The 19,465-nt window shown below is 34.7% G+C and overlaps 1 protein-coding gene across 2 annotated transcripts in view; it reads right to left on the bottom strand.

Annotated features, from left to right (window-relative positions):
• dati (zinc finger protein datilografo) overlaps positions 1 to 19,465 on the bottom strand; it is a 70,994-nt gene that overhangs the window by 15,377 nt on the left and 36,152 nt on the right. For both annotated transcript variants that reach the window (XM_070112620.1, XM_070112618.1), the window contains exon 3: positions 12,190 to 12,439. In XM_070112620.1, coding sequence (XP_069968721.1) covers positions 12,190 to 12,439 — 250 coding nt within the window. The remainder of the gene's footprint in view (positions 1 to 12,189; positions 12,440 to 19,465) is intronic.

Raw genomic sequence — 19,465 nt, 5'->3', positions numbered from 1 at the left:
TTTATTTAGTGCGTAGTTATGACACTTTATAAGTTTTCGATTAATGCCGTTTTGTGGGCATGGCAGTGGTTCGATTACGCCCATCTAGGCACTCGTCCTCACTGGTTTGCCAAGGAAAACATGTACCACGTTTCATTACAATATCTCAATTTTTACTCAAGTTACAGCTTGCACAGACGGACGGACGGACGGACGGACAGACAGTCACCCGGATTTCAACTCGTCTCTTCATCCTGATCATTTATATATACATAACCCTATATCTATCTCGATTAGTTTAAGTTAATACAAACAACCGTTAGGTGAACAAAACTTTTACTCTGTAGCAACATGTTGTAAGAGTATAAAAATGGGTTTGCGGAAGTTTGGCCTAAGAAATGGAAAGAAAAGTATGAAATGAATAAGTATGCAGAAGTAAAGGCGGTTGAATGTTCGAATTTTATCTTGGCAATAAATGTCTTTAAGAGGCGCATATTTAAAAAGTAAGTTATTTGTGAAGTTTTGTTGTTGAATACTCAAATTCAGTATAATTTTACCAACATCTGTTTTAATATTATTGAAAGAAACAAATCAAACATGAACATACATTTGGAAATTCATAATTCATACCACACTCAATAAGCTTTCGTGGAATCCAAACATTTTGGACGGATTGCGGAAAGCCTTATACTGCTGTAGAGGAACAATTAAGTTTTATGGGGTTGTTGTTTGGTGGAGAACGCACAAAAAAAACCACACTAGATAAGCAGTTGGGGCCTGTTGAAAAAGCTATTGGCATCTGTGGTACACTAAGCACAACATTAACAGTGGCACTCATTGTCAAAGTGGAATCTTCTGTCGGGAGCTCTCCATCAACTCTAGCTTAAGGCTACCAGACCAGACGGAGGTGGCTGTCATTAAGGTAGTAGGAGATGTACTTCTCCGAAGTGCAGCTTATTTTATAGAGGGGTGTATTTATTTTGACAACAGAGCGTCTATACTGGCTTTGAGCTCGCTGTCTGTATGCTCAAACTTATTGAACTTGTTTGGGCGGCTGGTCACAGTGGAGTCGCCGAAAACTGCAAGTTCGCTAGAGAAGGCACCATTAGTTCGTATTCCGTTGTCTTCTTGCGCTCTAGTAATGGACCTATGGACCGCCAGTGAGATCGGTAAAATCTGGTCAACAACCAGAACTTTTGCAGCTACGAGATATTTGTAGCTCAGAGTGAGAGTAAAAACTAATATTAGGATTTTTAAACATCCGGTTGACTTTACTTCTTATATATGTATATGGTCATGGTATGTGAGGTACTCAGAGAACATTTTTTCCGTTAGCAATGTGTAGTAATACCAAAATAGATCAAATCGTGTCAATACTACACCTATATCCACATGTACATAAAATTATTTTTGTTATTTTTACAAACCTTATACCGAATAGGTCGGTCAGTGTGTGAGTTATTTATTTAAAAAAAAATTTTTTGAAAATATGTTCTCGAGTATACCCTAACGATGTCAAAGGTTAATGCAAAAAGCCCCCAATATACCCTGTAATTAATATTCATTTTCAGCTGACTTTAAACCATTTAGGTTGGTCAAAAAGTGTGATATTTTAGTGAAATTAAGTGAACAAGTTTTCGTAAAAATTATAAAATTATATATATGAATTTGCGCTGAATATGTAAGGATTTGGTGTAAATCTTGTTATAAACCTCATATCCCTAATATAAGGAATTCCCATCCTCTGGTTAACGTATTCCACGTCGTCTTAATATATTATACTTAGGTTACACCCGAAACTGGCCCTTCCTTACCTGTTTAATAATAATTTAAACAATTAATTTTGTAGGCATTTACAATTTCACATAGTTTCATTCAAAAATGTAGTGTAATAGTTAGAACTACTACTATGTACTATGCAGGTTCGATATCAAAAGGTGCTAACACCAAAAGAGGGGCTCAAAACGATTATCTGTCATAAAAAACTTATAATAAAATCCTTTATCCTTTCGAAGTCGACATAAGCTTTGTAGTAAGCACCAATTATAATCATGCAATTAGTAAGCATCAATTATGCCCTATTCATTAACCTTTCGAAGAATCTTCTTCTCGTATAATCTGTATTGTGCCATGGTCAACCTGGCCAATGTGTGAGGACTGAATAATCTTTCGCAGAATCTTGGTTTCGAACGTCTCATAGCCGCTTCATTTTATGGCTATGTTTCTGGCTATGTAATTAAAAAAAAAAAAATTGTATCGCCGTGAGATACCTTTATGTCACCTATGCACCTATGTTTCCTAATATTACTTAGAAGCATAAGTTGGTAAGAGCATTTACCTTTACCTTGAGTTACTGAGCTTCTCCTTAAATTACTAAAGTGAAAAGTCACATGAAGTTAGCAGCACGTTAATAAGTGTTAATAGGTGGCACGTCAGTTGGGACACTACCCGCATTTTTTAACAGTATAAAAATACGGCATCAGAGAAAACGGCAAGAGGAAGAGTCGCAGTTGCGGTCTGACTTTAAATATCTGACATAATTGAGTGATTGACTTTATTTTAACTGGATTACAGTTTTTAAGTTGACATTAACACCTGCCAATGGATACCAGTCGTTGCCATGCGACACAAACCAAGCAAAAATAACCTAAACGCAAACAACCATTTCGGAAGGAAAACACACACATACATGCAAATACCCAAATTACAAATTACTGGTCGCATATTACCAAAGAGTGGCGCTGCCTTACCTCAACAATTATCAAAAAAATTGCATGTAATGCGTTAGACTGAACGATACTATAACGCAAAGTATACATAAACTACAGCATCTTCAGGCAGCTATTTTGGTCTTGCAAAGGACCTGCGTTAAGGCTGCTTGATATTCGATAAGTAGTTGCAACATGAAATAATACAGTCTGTGGCGTTTAGCTGACTACTTTGTACAATGCACAGCTTTTATTCCTGTACAGTTAACTTAACAGGTGGCTTAAGTGGACTGTGATTCTTTAAAACAAAACTTCATGCAGATATACGGTTACGTAGAGTTTCGTGGACAGGGGAAAATTTTCCAAATCTTAATTACCAACTCAAGGATATCTGTGTAATGAATTTTAAAACACGCTATGCTCAGGGGCTGGTATTTGGATGGTCTGTTGAGCTTTATGTAGACATACACTAGTATGTATGGTCAGATTAACGAGTTTCAAGTCTTTTGAAAGGAGTGTAATTAAACTGAGATTTTAAAATACCACTATACTGAAAATTTTATTATGGGTGTAATACACTACGTATCTTAAACGTTGACGAAACTTTACAAAGCCTTTAATGAAGTCAGAGTTATGGTCTCCGTAACTGAAAGGTAAGTCTTACATAACGAGCTGTTACAAATGATGAATGTAGGCATGCTGTGTTGAGTAACATGAAGTTTAATCCATTGAATTTTTAAACGCTATATATTTCGCCAAACTGAAATCACTTTTAACTGTGTCGATGGTAAAAAAGTGCAATTAACATTGCCTAACTGCTAAGCACATTCAAACCCAACCTGGATTTTTAATGCACATTTTTTGCACAACGCCATGATACTAATTATAAAAGCTTGTTTAAAAACGCTGTATACCCTGTTTGTCCTACTTAAATTGAAAATATACGTACATATGTATGGCTGTCTGTATTACTTAGCTTTCGTTGATTGTCTAGCTGCGGTAATTAACTAGTAATCTATACGTACACATCTAAGTGTATTGTGACATCGGACTCAGCCGACCGGCGAATATCGTGGTACCTGTCGCTTCCTCAGTGACAGTGTTTTACATTTTGTCGTCTGTCAGTTTCCATTTTTGACCATCTACATTTTTCGTCCATTCATTTCTCCGTTCATTAAGTATGCATTTATTTGAAAATAAAGAAGTTAGGTACAAGGATATAGGTGGTGAATTCAGAGCCAGCTGTTAGCAGAGGCTGACGAAAGTTCAATATAGAAATATAAAATTCCGGTTGTTTGTAAACACCTTGAGGACTTTGGTTGGAAATGTTTTTTGAGAAAAGAAATTTTTCGGCGATGATTTAATTGCTCGTTTATGTTGGCATTTCAAATGAACGATTGTTTGATGCACTGATGCGTAAGGAGCGCTGAATCTAGACCATACCAATAACATATAGTCTAGTCCTAGTTTTTCAAAAATAATTTGTCAATATTGCTTCAGGTTTTATTTACTTAATTGAGGCGTATTATATACATACGAGCATATACATATGTACTAGATGATACAGTCGCGCGTTGCTGTAGCTATGGTATACAGTGTATAGGAGAGGGAGGGGAAGATGGGGGATTTTTTGCAAATTGTTTTCTCCAATAATTCACTACAATTATTTACTATCTGTAAATGCTTTGTAATGTTATAATTTAAAATAATTATTCTTATGACCGCTGGCATCATCAATTGAAAAAAATTTTTTTTGAGATTACCATCAATGTTCCTTCAGGATGCTTTAGTTGAGTTATCATATACATATCTACTCGAGCACATGTAACATCAACAAAAAATATATATAGGTATGATAAAATTAACCAACTTTTTTTTTCAAATAAAACAAAATATAATTTCAATAAATTGATGGATCAGGGGACCTTCACCCTATATCCCTCGAGCCCTGGGTATACATTAAATATTATTATTATAACCTATGAACTTATGTAAATAGTTTTACAATAAGAATGATATGGTTTCAGAAACAAAAGCACACTAATTGTTTATTGCTAAAGAAAATTAAAAATCAAAATTACTTCAAATAACCCCACAAGAAGTAATCTAATGGTGTTAAATCACAACTTCTTGTCATTCAATGTCACAATTTCTTGAAATTATCGAATCTCAGAAATTTTCTCGCAATAATTTGGGGCTTGCACGTGCTGTATGGCATGTAGCCCCGTCTTGTTGGAACCAGATGTTGTCAAGATCAGCTTCTTCCAATTGTGGCCATAAAAAGTTGGTTATCATGGATCTATACCGCTCTCCATTGACAATAACGGTGTCACCAGATTTATTTCGAAAGAAGTACGGACCGATGATTCTATTAGACCAAAAACCACACCAAAGTATCAATTTAGGTGAATGTAATGGTTGTTCCTGAATAATTTGTGGATTTTCTTCGCACCAGAATCGACAGTTTTCTTTGCTTACCGCACGATTATTACGACCATAAAATGGCGAAAAAAAAAAACGAAACGTTGCTATTGGAGAACGATTATTTTGCGTTTATCTTTCCATGATGAAATTGTAAACATTACTGAATTCAATAAAAAAAATAACATATCATGATATATTAAAAATGGCCGCAACGAAAATTACAAATCATATCATCCCTATTGGAAAAATCGATATTTAATAGGTTAGTCTGGTAGGCAAATAGGCCTCGCGTGGTCCTTAATACATGAAAATATTTTATACAAATAAGGACGATTTCCGGTAAAACAACTGTTTGGCATTTTATTGAAAACTTTATTATTATGTTTAGAAATATATTTTTTTATTTATGAATTGTGTTATTTTTAATATAATTGAGATACAAGTAAAAACTATCTATAAAACTATCCTACCCTTTAAGTTGAATCAAACTGGGTTCAGTGTGCCGAGTTTTACTGAAATTAGTTTAGGAGATAACCCCGGAGAAAACGTGATACGTAATTTTTATATATATAGATATACGAAACGTAATAGATACACATATGTACATATGTAGTATATATCATATACCTATATATGAACCGAATCTTATCTATATTATGTATTATGGGTACTGCCTGTCCGCTTTACTGCTCTTACTCAGACTGCTCTTAACAACCGCAGCCTTGAAAATTATTATAAGACTAGTTTCTTGGGTGCCACATATTAGCCACTAGCATCGCCTATTTTATCGGTCAGACTAAGATCCAAGTTTTGGGATTGGGAGTATTTTTATTATTAAAAAAACAACAAATTAAAGGGCAATGCAAAATTAAACAGGTGAGGAAAGGCTGAGCACTCTCGCCATTTAAAAGGATTTTTTCAATAACGTGTATTGTAAGAAAGCATGAATGTAGATCAACGAAACCGTGAATGAATTACAATCAATTATATTATAGGTCAAGGCTCTCACTTTTATTACAGGGTATATTAAGTTTGCCACGATGTTTGTAACACCCGAGAGAGACCCTCTAGAGTATATACAGTCAATTAACTAGGGGTAAATTAAGCGGGGGTTGATTAACCCTAGGTTAATTGATTTCTTCGCTTATTTAAATCACCTGATCGGTCAAAAATATATTGCATATAAAATATGTGTAAAATTTTCAGCTTAATTGAACCCGGTCAATTGGTTTCTCCGCATAATGGGTTAAAAATATGTGTTAGTATGGTAGCTGATGTTGAGGAGCAAGAGAAAGAAGAGGATCCTCCAAAGCCTCCGTCAGTCCTCCAAGTTTTAAAATATATACAAGAACTTCAAAAATGTTTTTATTCAGAAAACAAGTTTTTGTGTGAATTAGGGAATATGGAATCGCATGTTATTTCACTAAGATTGAACTATATACAAAACAAATTACAGACTTCTTCAATTAACATTTTAAAAATGTAAACAAAGATCTCTAAATATATATGTGCATTGTCTTGTTTTTGTTCCTTATATTTTGTCCATTTAAAGTTAAAAATATTATTTAAATATTATTACTAAAAACTAAATAAATACTTGTAGTTAAAGTGCACATATAAACTTTTTTTAATTGATTAGGTTGTTTGTTTATTTTTGCCAAAATAAACAGTTTAAAGTTAGGAGAAAGTCGGATATTATTATGTGGGTTATATTGGGGTCAACGATTTGGGCTGATTGCATTCACTTTTGACTTTACTCAAGTATAATCGAGAATATGTTTCCATGCAATTTTGAGAAGGTAACACACACACTGACCGACATATTCGGTATAAAATCTGCTAGATTATCGAAAATGAAGCTGTAAAGTGAAATAATAATTAAAAATTGTATATAATTGTAATATATACATATACGCCAACCAGGCGTTTTGCAAGCCGTAGGAAGTAGACGCAGTTGTAGTCCCATTGTTTAATTTTACATCGATTCCTAAGAAGCGCTTACGCACTGTCTTGGCTCAGAAATTGAAGGCTTTGAACGTATTTAAAAGTGAGTTATCGCAGTTTTAGTAGTTTTCAATATAACCTTAATATGTGAGGTGTGCGAGCTGTATGTGCGCGAGCTAAAAAGACTTGTTCTCAGCAATTGTGGTTGATTCGGTTTAAACCTAGGTATAATGTACATAAATCAGAAGGGAGAGAGCCACTACCACTTCTTAAAAAGTTGCAAATCACAGATGCCCACCATACTTTGATGCTGTTAACCAATTTTATATATAATATTAACTTGTCTCTTATTTATATCCCTTTATATCTTTTCGCTTAACGGCATTTTGTGTGCAGGGTAATGGTCCAATACCACCCATTTGAAATACCAACCTCCCTAGGGTAAAAATGACCACGTTTACCAAGTTACATCGCGGTATCTCAATTTTTACTTTACCTGTCATTTGCACAGACAAACGGATGGACACAGGGTGCCTTGGACTTTAACTCGTCTCGCCATTCTGGTCATTTATCATACATAACTCTACATCTATCTCGAGTAGATTTATGTATTACAAACAACCGTTAGGTGAACAGATCTAGTATACTTTGTTCCAACACGTTGCGAGGGTATAAAAATATTTAAAAATGGTAATAACATTTGGACATTTTTCATTACTGATACCAAATTTGTATTTAAGTTTCGGCGTTGTGCTAGCACATTCTATTTGTTCTGAGTTGTTCAGAATGCACACAATTTATGATTGTCAAATTGGCCTTTTGTGCCATTCGGGATTCATGTTATTAATAACATGTCGGCCACACTACGCCGAGACCAATGACGCTGAAGAGATCTTGGAAAATAAAATATGTGCTGCCTCCTGCAAGACAGGACAACTGATGGTTGCGATATGCGATTTGAGTGCTTTTTAGATGTATAGATTGCGTCGGGAAACAATCATAATTTTTTGTACGAGAAGTTTTCTTTGTGTTTTCTATCTCGTACTGTTGTATATGTTTTTGCATTTCAACAATAATTCATAATTTCGGTGTGCAGTTTTGTCGCAAAAAATGCGAAAACAAAAATCATTTTTATTTAAAAAATTTTTTATTAAGAGCATAGTCGTACATGCCTATGAAGGTGGTTATGCATTGACAAACACTCGCACTTGTATTCATATTTATGCGGCAACGAAGTAATTATAATACAAGAAATAATTTTTGTAATTAAATCAACTTCAAGTGCTTTTTTCTCAACAACGCGCACTTCCTGTGCACCCGGTCCTCAACGCTAGCAGGCGCAAATTCTGAATTCTATTCTTTTGTGTCTAGTAGCACTCACGAAATTTCGTGTTCATGCGAATTCGTATAGTACCAAAAAGTGAGTGTCTCTGCAGGATGAATAGGAATGGAAACAGGATTTTCCAGCATTTAGTATAAAAAATAGAGTGATTACGGGTTATTTTTCGGCGTCAATAGCTACATTCGAATTGAATTTCTCGCGAAAATCGACGAATATTCAAAAATGTGCTGCAAATATGCATAAACGCAATAGCAGCAGCCGTTCACCACCACCAACCAGGCGTTTTGCAAGCCGAATGAATGAAAAAACTAATTTTCAAAATGACTGGAAAAAACATAAAATTCGTAACCACCCGGAACTAACAGAATTCACACGTAAATTAATGAAATTTGAGAAGTTTCGCGGAAAGCATAACCAGTTATTTTGCTCCGGGGAATACTGCAAAATCAGGACATATGAAAAAAGGCATATACGCTACGAACTCTAATACTGATGTTATTGATCAACCAGTTAACAAGAATAGAAGAACATAGAAACAAGAAAAAATGTTGACTTCGGCTGCACCGAAGCTATAATACCCTTCACAGGTGCATCTTTTATGGCATTGAAGGGTATAAATAGATTTTTATCTTGTTTTTGGTCGGTCAGTGTGTATGACAGCTATATGCTATGGTGGTCCAAATAAAAAAATTTGTTCGGAGAGTTCTTGTAAAAATAAAAAAAAATTACCATGCAAGAACTTTATTTTGACCCATAGGGGTCCGATATTGGCAGTTCCGACAAATGAGCAGTTCGTCTCGCTAATAATTTATACATATACTTTATAGGGTCTCCGATGTTTCCTTTTGTGTATTACAAACATCCTGGCAAACTTAATATACCCTGTACAAGGTATAAAAATTGTTGATGTTGTTCCAAAACTAATCTAGGGAATAAATCAGGAAATGTTGTTGAGAAATTTCGGTTACGGTGACAAGGTTGTGAGTATATAAAACCATATAATTAAAATAAAACATATATATATATAATATATATATACAGCGTCTATCAATAGGATAATGTGATTTTGCCAGCTTGTGGTGGCCATGCTTATTTACGGATTTGTGTAAAATTTGGTCAATGGGTTCAGTAAGGTTTGCCATTTCATCATGTCATGAATGTATCTTTGCCGATTGGGCGCAGGAAATGATGAAAGCCAACGACGATTTTCATCGAAAAATCATCTTCCCAGATGAGTACCATTTCTGGCTTAATGGATCGTCAACAAACGATACTGTCTTAATTGGGGTGAGTCAAATCCTCGTGTGGTTCAGTAAACGCAATCGCATCCCTAAAAATTGACCGTTTGGTGCGGATTGTGGTATGGTGGCATCATCGGGCCTTATTTTTTTTCAAATGAGGCAGGATATGCCGTTAACATCAATAGCGAGCGTTATAAAACGATTTTGAACGACTGTTTTTTCCTGGAGCCGTGGTGGCCATTTGGCCAACATTTTTTTCGAATCATAAATGGCATAAAATTATCTGATTAACAAATCAGTATCCATTTTGACCAAATTTGAGTGTTTTATTTCATTTTAATACTACGTTATTGTTGGTAGACCCTTTATATGATGTGTGTTGATCTGATAATGAGAAAAAAATATAAAACTTTAAGACGGAGGATTAAGAGCTCATACTTGGAGAGACTTTCTTAGAGGTGTCTAAGAACCTAGTTTTCAAACAGGCGACTTTTATTACTTTACATACACATAACTGACTTAACATTTAAACGAGTAAGCGCCGGCTGCAAATGGGTACGTGAAGTTATCTGAAAACAACGCAGCCGCCGTTCTAGTTGATGCTTATACTTTCGTATTATTTCATGCTCATACCAACAACTGTGTTCAAAATAATAGCAGTGGCTTGTGAAAATTAAAATAGGCCACTATTACCGTTTTCAACCCGGTAGAAGGGTTGTCAAACTTCAACTTTTTTGTGGTATTACGGTTTTAACTGGGGTTGAGTAAAGAATCAAAAAAATTCAACTGCTACCAAGCAATTTTAGTTGAACATTGCTGCGTTTACTAAGAAAAAATATTAATAGAAAACATAAAATTTAAAAATTTGTTGAACCTCTTGAGAAAAATCCCGAGGCATGACGAGGCAAGCTTCAATTTGGAAACAGTAAGTATAACATGAGGGCCGTGGTAAGGGTGTCGAACATAAAGAGTCGGTACAATCTACTATTCCCAGGAAATTTTGAAGCGTTTTGCTCCTCTTTAGTCATTTGTGTTTTATCCCAAAAACAAAATTAAAAAATTTTTTTAAATTAAATTATCTACCGGCAGGTAGAAAATGGAGAGTTTATGGTAATGTTCCTTCATCTCACATAGAAAAAAACAAAATGATTCCTCATTTAATCGAAAATAAATTATGAATCTGCAACAAACACTTTTTAAAAGCTATTTAATTGTCAACAAAACTTTGGCCACGAAAGATTTTTCTAATGTGAATTTGAATAATTATTAACCTTTTCGTGAGCAACAACTAAATTAAATTGTTTTTATTTTTCGTTAAAAATTTTTCTGTTGGTTAATTATCTATCAAATCTGCACTTTCTAGGTTGGCAGCACCAGTGAATTTTTAAACTTAAAATATTCTTGTCATTTATATTTTGCTATGCCAGAACAAAGGCTCAAATATTGGCACTCTGTCCCTAAATTGATTTTTGTAACAGTTATCACATTCATGGAGTCCCGTTATTTTTTGTGCAATATAGTTGTTTTTTGCTGTGATTTAAAATAGCAATGCAAGCGAAATAGTCATAGTATTTGAATGAATTTGACTGAAATGCAAAAATTGTAATTAATGTCAAATAGTTCAACAGTTCTTCAGTAAATCCATTGCTCTTTAAATTTGAAAATATATTTCTTTTGCAAAAATGGGCTGTACTAGTTCTAAAGAAGAACGAAATTTCAATAAAAATTGTGGGGGAAGAGAAACCTTACAAGTTCATAGAAAAAATTCCCGGATGTTTTACCGAAATGATTGCGAATGCAAAACAAATGAAGCCAAATCCCTCAAAAAGGGCAAAAAGAGCCTATTTCACGGAAACAGTTGATAAAATTTGTGGCTTTGGTCCGTTAGTATTACTGCATCCACAATAAAAAAAAAGGTGATAACAGCTAAACATTTCGGCAGGAATGTATGGCACCCCTATATCTTACTATGAAACAGGTCTGTTATATCGGATTAACGTAAATATGGATGCCAAATTGTGCGTTGAAATAATAGAGTCGACAAAAATTGGGTCTATGAACAAAACTACGATCCAAGCATACCAGCAAGTTGGTAAGAACTGGTTTACTTCAAATGGAGTTATGAGCTGTCTCAGTTAGCAAAGGTCAAGGAAGCTGTAGGGAGAGAGAACTCGTCAAATACGAAGCAGTTATGAACTTTTGTAAAAGAGGCGGAGAAAGACGTTCCTCTCGAGAAATACAGGCAATTTGGTTATAACTTGGTTATATTTGAATTTCGAATTTTTGGTGATACGTTGTTTTGCATTTTAGATGTAAATATGTACATGTATATATACGTGTACGCAGCTCTACTAAGTTTCGAGTGTCGTTGGCTTCAATTGAGCGAGTCTACACATATATTGTGCGAAAATGAGTGCACTCCAGCGTATAGAGTTTAAGAATTTAATTACCCAAAGATGTGTCAACTACTTTCGAAAATTATGATTTGTTTCCAAAATGCATCTAATATGCAAAAAAAGGACTGTGTTTACTAGTATTTGATTTTACTCACCAGTGTGTAATCGCGTGTGTTGCTGCACGTGAGAAAGCTGCTTAAATCTACGATCACAATATGAGCATTTGTACGGTTTTTCGCCGGTGTGGACGCGGATGTGCTGTACCAATTGATGATTGCTAGAGAAACTCTTCATGCATTGTTGACATTGGTGTGGTTTACTTTCGGCGCCCATACTGCCGGGAGCTCCGAGGCCGACGCGGGGTATCTGCTGTATCTGTTGCATAGCGCTTTTGTGCATGAAAAGCTGAAGCCCACAACACGCGCATATGCGCACGAATGTACGGCGGCGAGTTAGTTATGGGGCGAGAACATGAAAATATGCAAAAAAAAAAACACAAACGCATCTTCAAGTTAATTCATTCATTAATTTCCCAAAGTTTGTACTTTGTTCACGGATATATCTAAGGTAAACTTGTTCATATGTATTTATGCATAGATATGAATGTGCTACATATATAGCGCTATGTGTGTATGTATTGGAGTGTAGTGATGTGAAGGTTGAAATGCAAATACTATGTACCACCGTACACATACGCAGCAGCGCCTTAAATGCTCGAGAAAATCAAAATTTTACATTGAATATAATAAAATCACATACTCGTATGTACGTTAAACAAGAAGAAACGTTAGCTACGGCTGCACCGAAGCTATAACACCTTTCACAGGTGCATTTCTTTTAACATAAAAGGGTAAAAAACTATTTTTATCTTGATTTTAATCGGTTAGTTTGTATGGCAGCTATATGCTATAGTCGTCGGATCTGAACAATTTATTCGGAGATTGTACCATTGCTTTGCATAATAATCCATTCAAAATTATGTATAGAAATCTCGCCAAATAAAAGAGTTTTCCATATAAGAACTTGATTTTGATCATTCAGTTTGTATGACAGCTACATGGTATAGTGGGCCGATATCGTCGGTTCCGACAGATAAACACCTTATTAGGGAGAAAAGGATGTGTACCAAATTTCAGATCCATATCTCAAAAACAGAGCTACTAGTTCGAGAATATACAGACAGACATACTGACATGGCTAAATCGACATATTTTATATGGTCTCCAATGTATCTTTCTGGGTGTTACAATGTTAGTGGTAAACTTATTATACCCTGTTCACGGTGTAAATATGCAACGGCGATGAGTTAAAAAATATAGTTATCGCATTATAGTAATTATTAATGCTTAATGAATATAATGGAATACAATTTTAAAAATGTGCCTACATCTGCATGTTTGTAGTGTGGGTCAAAATAAAACGACAACTTTTTCCCTGGTACTTTGAAAAATAGGTTCTTAGACACCTCTACGAAAATTCCTCCAAGTATAAGCACTTTATTGTAACGGATAGGTCCTCCGCCTTACAGTTTTCTATTATTTTTATCATCAACTCAAATCGTAAGATACCATTTTGTAGAGCATTCAATTTCCTACAAAAGCTGCGAAACGAGATAGAGACTTTTTCAAGTAGTTGGAAGCGAGATTTAAATTTTTTACACTTGGATAGATTTCCTTAGAGGTGTCTAAGAACCTACTTTTCAGAGTAACACGCGAAAAAAAATTTCGTATATTTTACCCACCCTTATGTACATATTGAGGGAGTTGATAACTGATAATGTCTGATCAATACTTTAATTTTGCTATTAGTATTTCTACACTCTCGCAACATGTCGCAAAAGAGTATTACAGTAAGGGTTGTTTGTAACACCTAATGGACACATCGTTATATAGGATCATATGAGGAGATAAATATAATTCCGGGTGACTAACTTCAGTAAAATTTTATACCAGTGTTTCTTGGCACCCTTGTCACGCCCACAAAATTCCGTTTAGAAAAACTTTAAATATAATATAAATAAAATGTAAACTATAAAAGCTATTAAAAATAGCCTAAATAAATGGCCCAGACGCATTAAATTGCACAGCCAAATGGTGATTAAGGGTTGAATAGGAAACGGTGTAAAAAATTTAAAAATGGGCGTGGCACCGCCTACCTTTAGGTGAAATCTAATTCCTAACATTATCCATGTATTTTTTTGTTATGTTGTAAAAATCTGCGAAATTGGACTAAAACCACACAAATAGTGCATTTAAGGTATGCCACCTCGCGTCTAAAAATTGTCAAAGTTGGACACTAAATTTTGAAGCGGAGAGAATTTTCCCCCATTAATAATGTGCCCTTTGTCAAGCGTGTCGCCTTTGCTGTTCCTCATGGCTCTTGACGATATGCTGAACAAATCATTAACGTGGTGTACTCTGGAATCTTTACGAACTTCTCGAAGGACTAGCTTACGTAGTTAATGATATCGCTCTGCTATCTATTAAAAAATCGGACTTGAAGTCGAATTAGAATAAATTTAGCGCCGAGCAAATTAATTTGGTCTTAAAATAAACGTGAGAAAAACTGAACTTTTATGAAGTAGAGAGGGAAAAGATTAATCGAAAAGCGGAATTCTGCTACGTTGGTAGTAAAATTACCCCAATAGGTGGGAAATTGACACTCAACTGAATAATATATGAGCGTTGAATTTCTTATTACCAAAAACAAATTCTGTATTTTCAACTCCAACATCGAAACCTTGTTGTTATATGGCTGTGAATCCTGGTCTTTAACATCAGCGCTCACTCGGAAACTTCAAACTTTCATCACTGCCTGTCTTTACAGAATTATAAAAATGTAGCGGCTCGCACCATTTTAATCCTAGATCTGTATAAGTTGACCAAAGGACTTCCCATCGAGACGACCATTGAACGAAGATGTTTTGGCTGGATCCACATCCACATCCTATGTAAGGGTGTTGACGAAATTTGCGAAGTGCTTTTTGGTGAAATCCACTGCATCCTAGTCGTGCATGGTTGATGCTAATCTAAGGAACTCAAATACCAACCATCATCATGTAATTTTTGTTCAGTATTGTTTGGTATTTTATCATGGAAAGACTTACGCCTGAACAACGTTTACAAATTGTTCAACTTTTTTACGCTCAACTTATGGCTAACATAATCGGCCTACTGAGCGTCCTATTTGCAACACCATTACCCATCTTGAGACCCAGCATTCATTATTGGATAATATTCTACCGAATAGACCACGTCTAGCACGCAGTGATGAAAATATAGCGGCTGTAGCAGAGAGTGTACACGGAGATCGTGAAGAATCGATACAGCGGTGTTCGCGAGCAACTCTGACTGACGTATCGAACGACTTGACGCATTTTACGTCTAGATCTTAAATTGAAATACAAATACAGCTTGTGCAAGAATTAAAGCCTTGCTCTATGGGCTCTTGAAAAGTTCCAAGAAGATCCGACGTTTTCGAGCCAAATTTTGTTCAGCGATGAGGCCCATTTCGTGCTTAATGGGTGTGTAAACAAGCAAAATTGCTGCATTAAGGACGAAGAGCAACCAGAAGAGATTCAAGAGCTTTCATTTCATCCAGAAAAAACAACGATTGATGTGGTTTGTGAGCCGGTGGAGTCATCGGTCCATATTTCTTCAAAAATTATACTGTCAATGGCAACCGTTATCGCGCCATGATAATCGACTATTTGATGCCTGAAATTGAAGCTCGTGATCTCGACGACATTTGATTTTAACAAGACAGCGCCACTTCTCACACATCGCATCAATCAATGGATGAATCGAAAGGGAACACTTCGGTGAGTAGATAATTTTACGTTTTGGGCCAGTCAATTGACTACCAAGATCGTGTGATATCACACTGTTAGAATTTTTCCTATCCATACAGGAGATACAGGTAGAATCTAAAGACTATGCGGACAATCCCGCATCAATTCAGGTCTTGGAGCAAAACATCATTTAATTAGATTGATTTTAATATAATTATATCGGACACGAAGCAAGATATAGTAATGAAGCCAAGTGAGTCTATGACTTATAATATAACTTAATAAGTTGGTATCTGAATGGTAGATAATTGTAAGGAAGGTTTTAAGGTTCAATGAAAACCACACTTGAAAATATCTTATATCCCTTTGCGTTCCAAAAGTAATTCGCATACGCTCAGAACTAGTGATGTTGCCAAATTCCCAGGAATCGGTACAATCTATCAGTGGAAGTGAAAGGTAGGGTTAAACATCTACACCAGGAAAACTTGTTTTTTTTCTTTGGATTTTTATTGTACCCAAACAAATAATTGTTAAGCGAGAATCAAAACATATTCTTATAGGAATTTTTACCGATCTACAAAAAAGAAATGCAACTTTTTTTGGTTGAGTTAACTTATTTCAAGTTATTCGTAGTTAAAGTCTAACAGGAAATCATTTCAGGAGTAGACTCAACCAAAAAAAGTTTCAGATTTTTTGTGTAGATCGGTAAATTTTATATAAGAATATATGTTGATTCTCGCTTAACAATTATTCGTTTGTGTACAATAAAAATCCAAAGAAAAAAAACAAAATTTCCTGTGTTATTTATATGGGAAATCGAAAATATCAATGAGGCACCTCTTAATATTAATATTAAGGGCTCAAACTTTACCAGAATTTCTTTTTCATCGTTTCCGATGATATTTTTATGCTAACTAAGAAAAAAAAAATTACGAATTGTTTTTGGCCCTCCCTAAAGTATATATATTATATTTATTTACTTATGAGCCGGCAAGCAAATGTCAGCACTTTTTGGTCGATATATTTGGACCAATATACATACTTATGTGTAAGAGCGTGTAACTTCCAAACGCTCTGAGGTGATATATTTATGAAAATATTTATACCCTGAACAGGGTATCTTAAGTTTGCCACGAAGTTTGTATATGTACATACTTATATAAATGATCAGCATGATGAGCTTATAGATGCAATACAAACTGAACGATCAAATACATGTCCAACTGCTAAATGTCGATTTATATCTACATTTGTTACATAACGATTTTTTATATTTTTTACAAATCGCGTCCCACCGTTTTGCACTTTACTGTAAATTTTAGTAGACTTTTTTTTACCGCTTATTGGTTACTATTTATTTTCGCGCTATCTTTAACAACAAACAAAGTAAAAAAAACTAATAATGTGAACAATTGCACAACAACCATGATAATCTTGAAAAATATTACAATGTACTAGAATGGCACTGATAACGACGCAAGCACACTTTAAAACAATTTAACACTATTAAAAGAGGAAGAGAAAAGTTCTATGATTTATAGCCGATGAACTAAGTGCTCCGTTGAAATATAGATATATTTTTAAAGTGATTTATGGCAAATTTTTGGACATTTCGTAACGTGTTTACGTTAAGGAAGTAGAAGAAACATAGTATCGTTATAAGGAACATACAAATCTTACGTCAACTCTAAAGCTGATGGCGTGTATGAGGAGTGTTTTATGACAATAAAACGCTTGTAGTTTCACTATCATCTGCCGAGAGGCGATCGATATCGAAAAAAATTTTCTTTTCGATATTGGTCGGAATGGGGATGACACCACTACGCCACAAACTACGAATGCACGGGTCCATTGACACAATCGTATTCTACAGCTGGATCATGGAATCGTAGTCCTAGTGCAATATTTAGCTTGAAATGCAAATGGTAAAATAAATAGAAGACATATTTATATATTTGATCATTTTCCGTTAAAGCTTAATACTGTAAAATGTATCATTAACATTCTCACAACATTTGGGTCTATATAAATGGATCTTTTCATACTTAGTTCATAAAACGTTAAACAAGTCTTTCCATATTAATATTTATTTCCAACATTTTATGACTTCACAAGTGCTTTTTTTAAGCAATTCATTTGGTTGCTGTATGATGTTAAGTTAGCTAGCTCAAATCTGATCAGTATTTTTCCATACATATGCCTATATGTTGACGATCGCAGTGAAAGCGTTTAGTGTGTGACTACCATATGGTGCGACGTGGTTTCAAACTTTGCTCGAAGCAATAATTGGTTTTATTATTGCCAAACCACGGAGTGTTTTGCTGACTAGCAAGTTTTTCTTATTATGATCAGTGCGATCAGACACCGCAATGGCAGGATAACAATATGACGTAAGTATATCGCAAGTACTTGTAGAATCTCGGCCAGCAACAAGCAACGCTGTGAGTGCCAATTATGTTTATACATATACATACACTGTGCGTCATCAGGTTAGCACACCTTCGTTAGCCTAATATAACTGCTTATAATTTTTTTGTTAAAAACGTAACTGCATTTTATTTTTTATTATTTATGGTTTTCTGATATTCTCATCTTTGTATGAACAATCACTGGTAAGAAGAACATGCGATATGAATGTCCTGTTATATGATTTTTGCCATTTTCTGTACTTTTTAGTCGAAAAGTGTGCTTTATTTTTGCGTCAACAGGTCAGCACATGCAATTTGATTTGCATTTCTCTTCGGGGTTTGAATACGTATTGATACCAAATTTTTTGTATTGCTCAACTTTCCACGATACTGTAAAGCACCGATTCGCACATCACGGGTGTTTAATTCTGGGATTGAAGGACAAACCGTCGATTAAATGTAGTGGTCGCCTTACTCCCCCTAATGGAAAAGGTGTGGGGATAATTGATTCACAAAGTTTTTGAGTCTGGCCGACAATATTCCACCAAATAGAAATTAGTTAAAAGTATTAAAAGTGCTTGGTCTTTAATTTCCTTAAATTATATTGTACGAATCGCCCATTATTACTATCTACTCATTATTAAAATAATACACAAATGATTAAATTAATTAATACATAAGTTGATAAATATATTCTTGGCTGAAAATGTTAAAAAATACTAAAAAAGGGATATGTGCTAACCTGATGACCTAATTTATATTGTTAATTATTCTGTTGCTTTCGGTAATTTTTTTTATAGAAAAACCAGGAAAAACAATAGTTGTTGTATTATTTAGTAGAAATTTGATTCGTTAATAATAGCTAATAATTTTAGAATTATAGCTTCTTTAGTTTTAATAGAAATTAACCAAACTATTTAATCCTGAGATGTGCTAACCTGATGAAGCGCAGTGTATGTACATATTCGTATGCACTTACATTTACCGGTGATAATTTTTAGCGGCTTTTCGCGTTGTTTTCTTATCACCCAATAGGAAAGAGTATGCAATGTTTTGTTACAAATGCAACAACAACAATGTTTTAATACAGTAATTGATGAACAAATGTTTATAGACAACATTTTTAGTTCAGCTTGCCCAACAAGAGGCCCCTAGCGTGGTGTTCCACTGTGGAACCCGTTAACATTTAGATTTATTTTGTTTTTGGATGGATACTCTTTTGTGATGTATTCG

Source organism: Bactrocera oleae, chromosome X (assembly GCF_042242935.1).
Source record: "Bactrocera oleae isolate idBacOlea1 chromosome X, idBacOlea1, whole genome shotgun sequence".
Taxonomy (NCBI): Eukaryota; Metazoa; Arthropoda; class Insecta; order Diptera; family Tephritidae; genus Bactrocera; species Bactrocera oleae.
The sequence above is the reverse complement of the archived record's forward strand: the minus strand, read 5'-3'. Positions and strand labels throughout refer to the sequence as shown.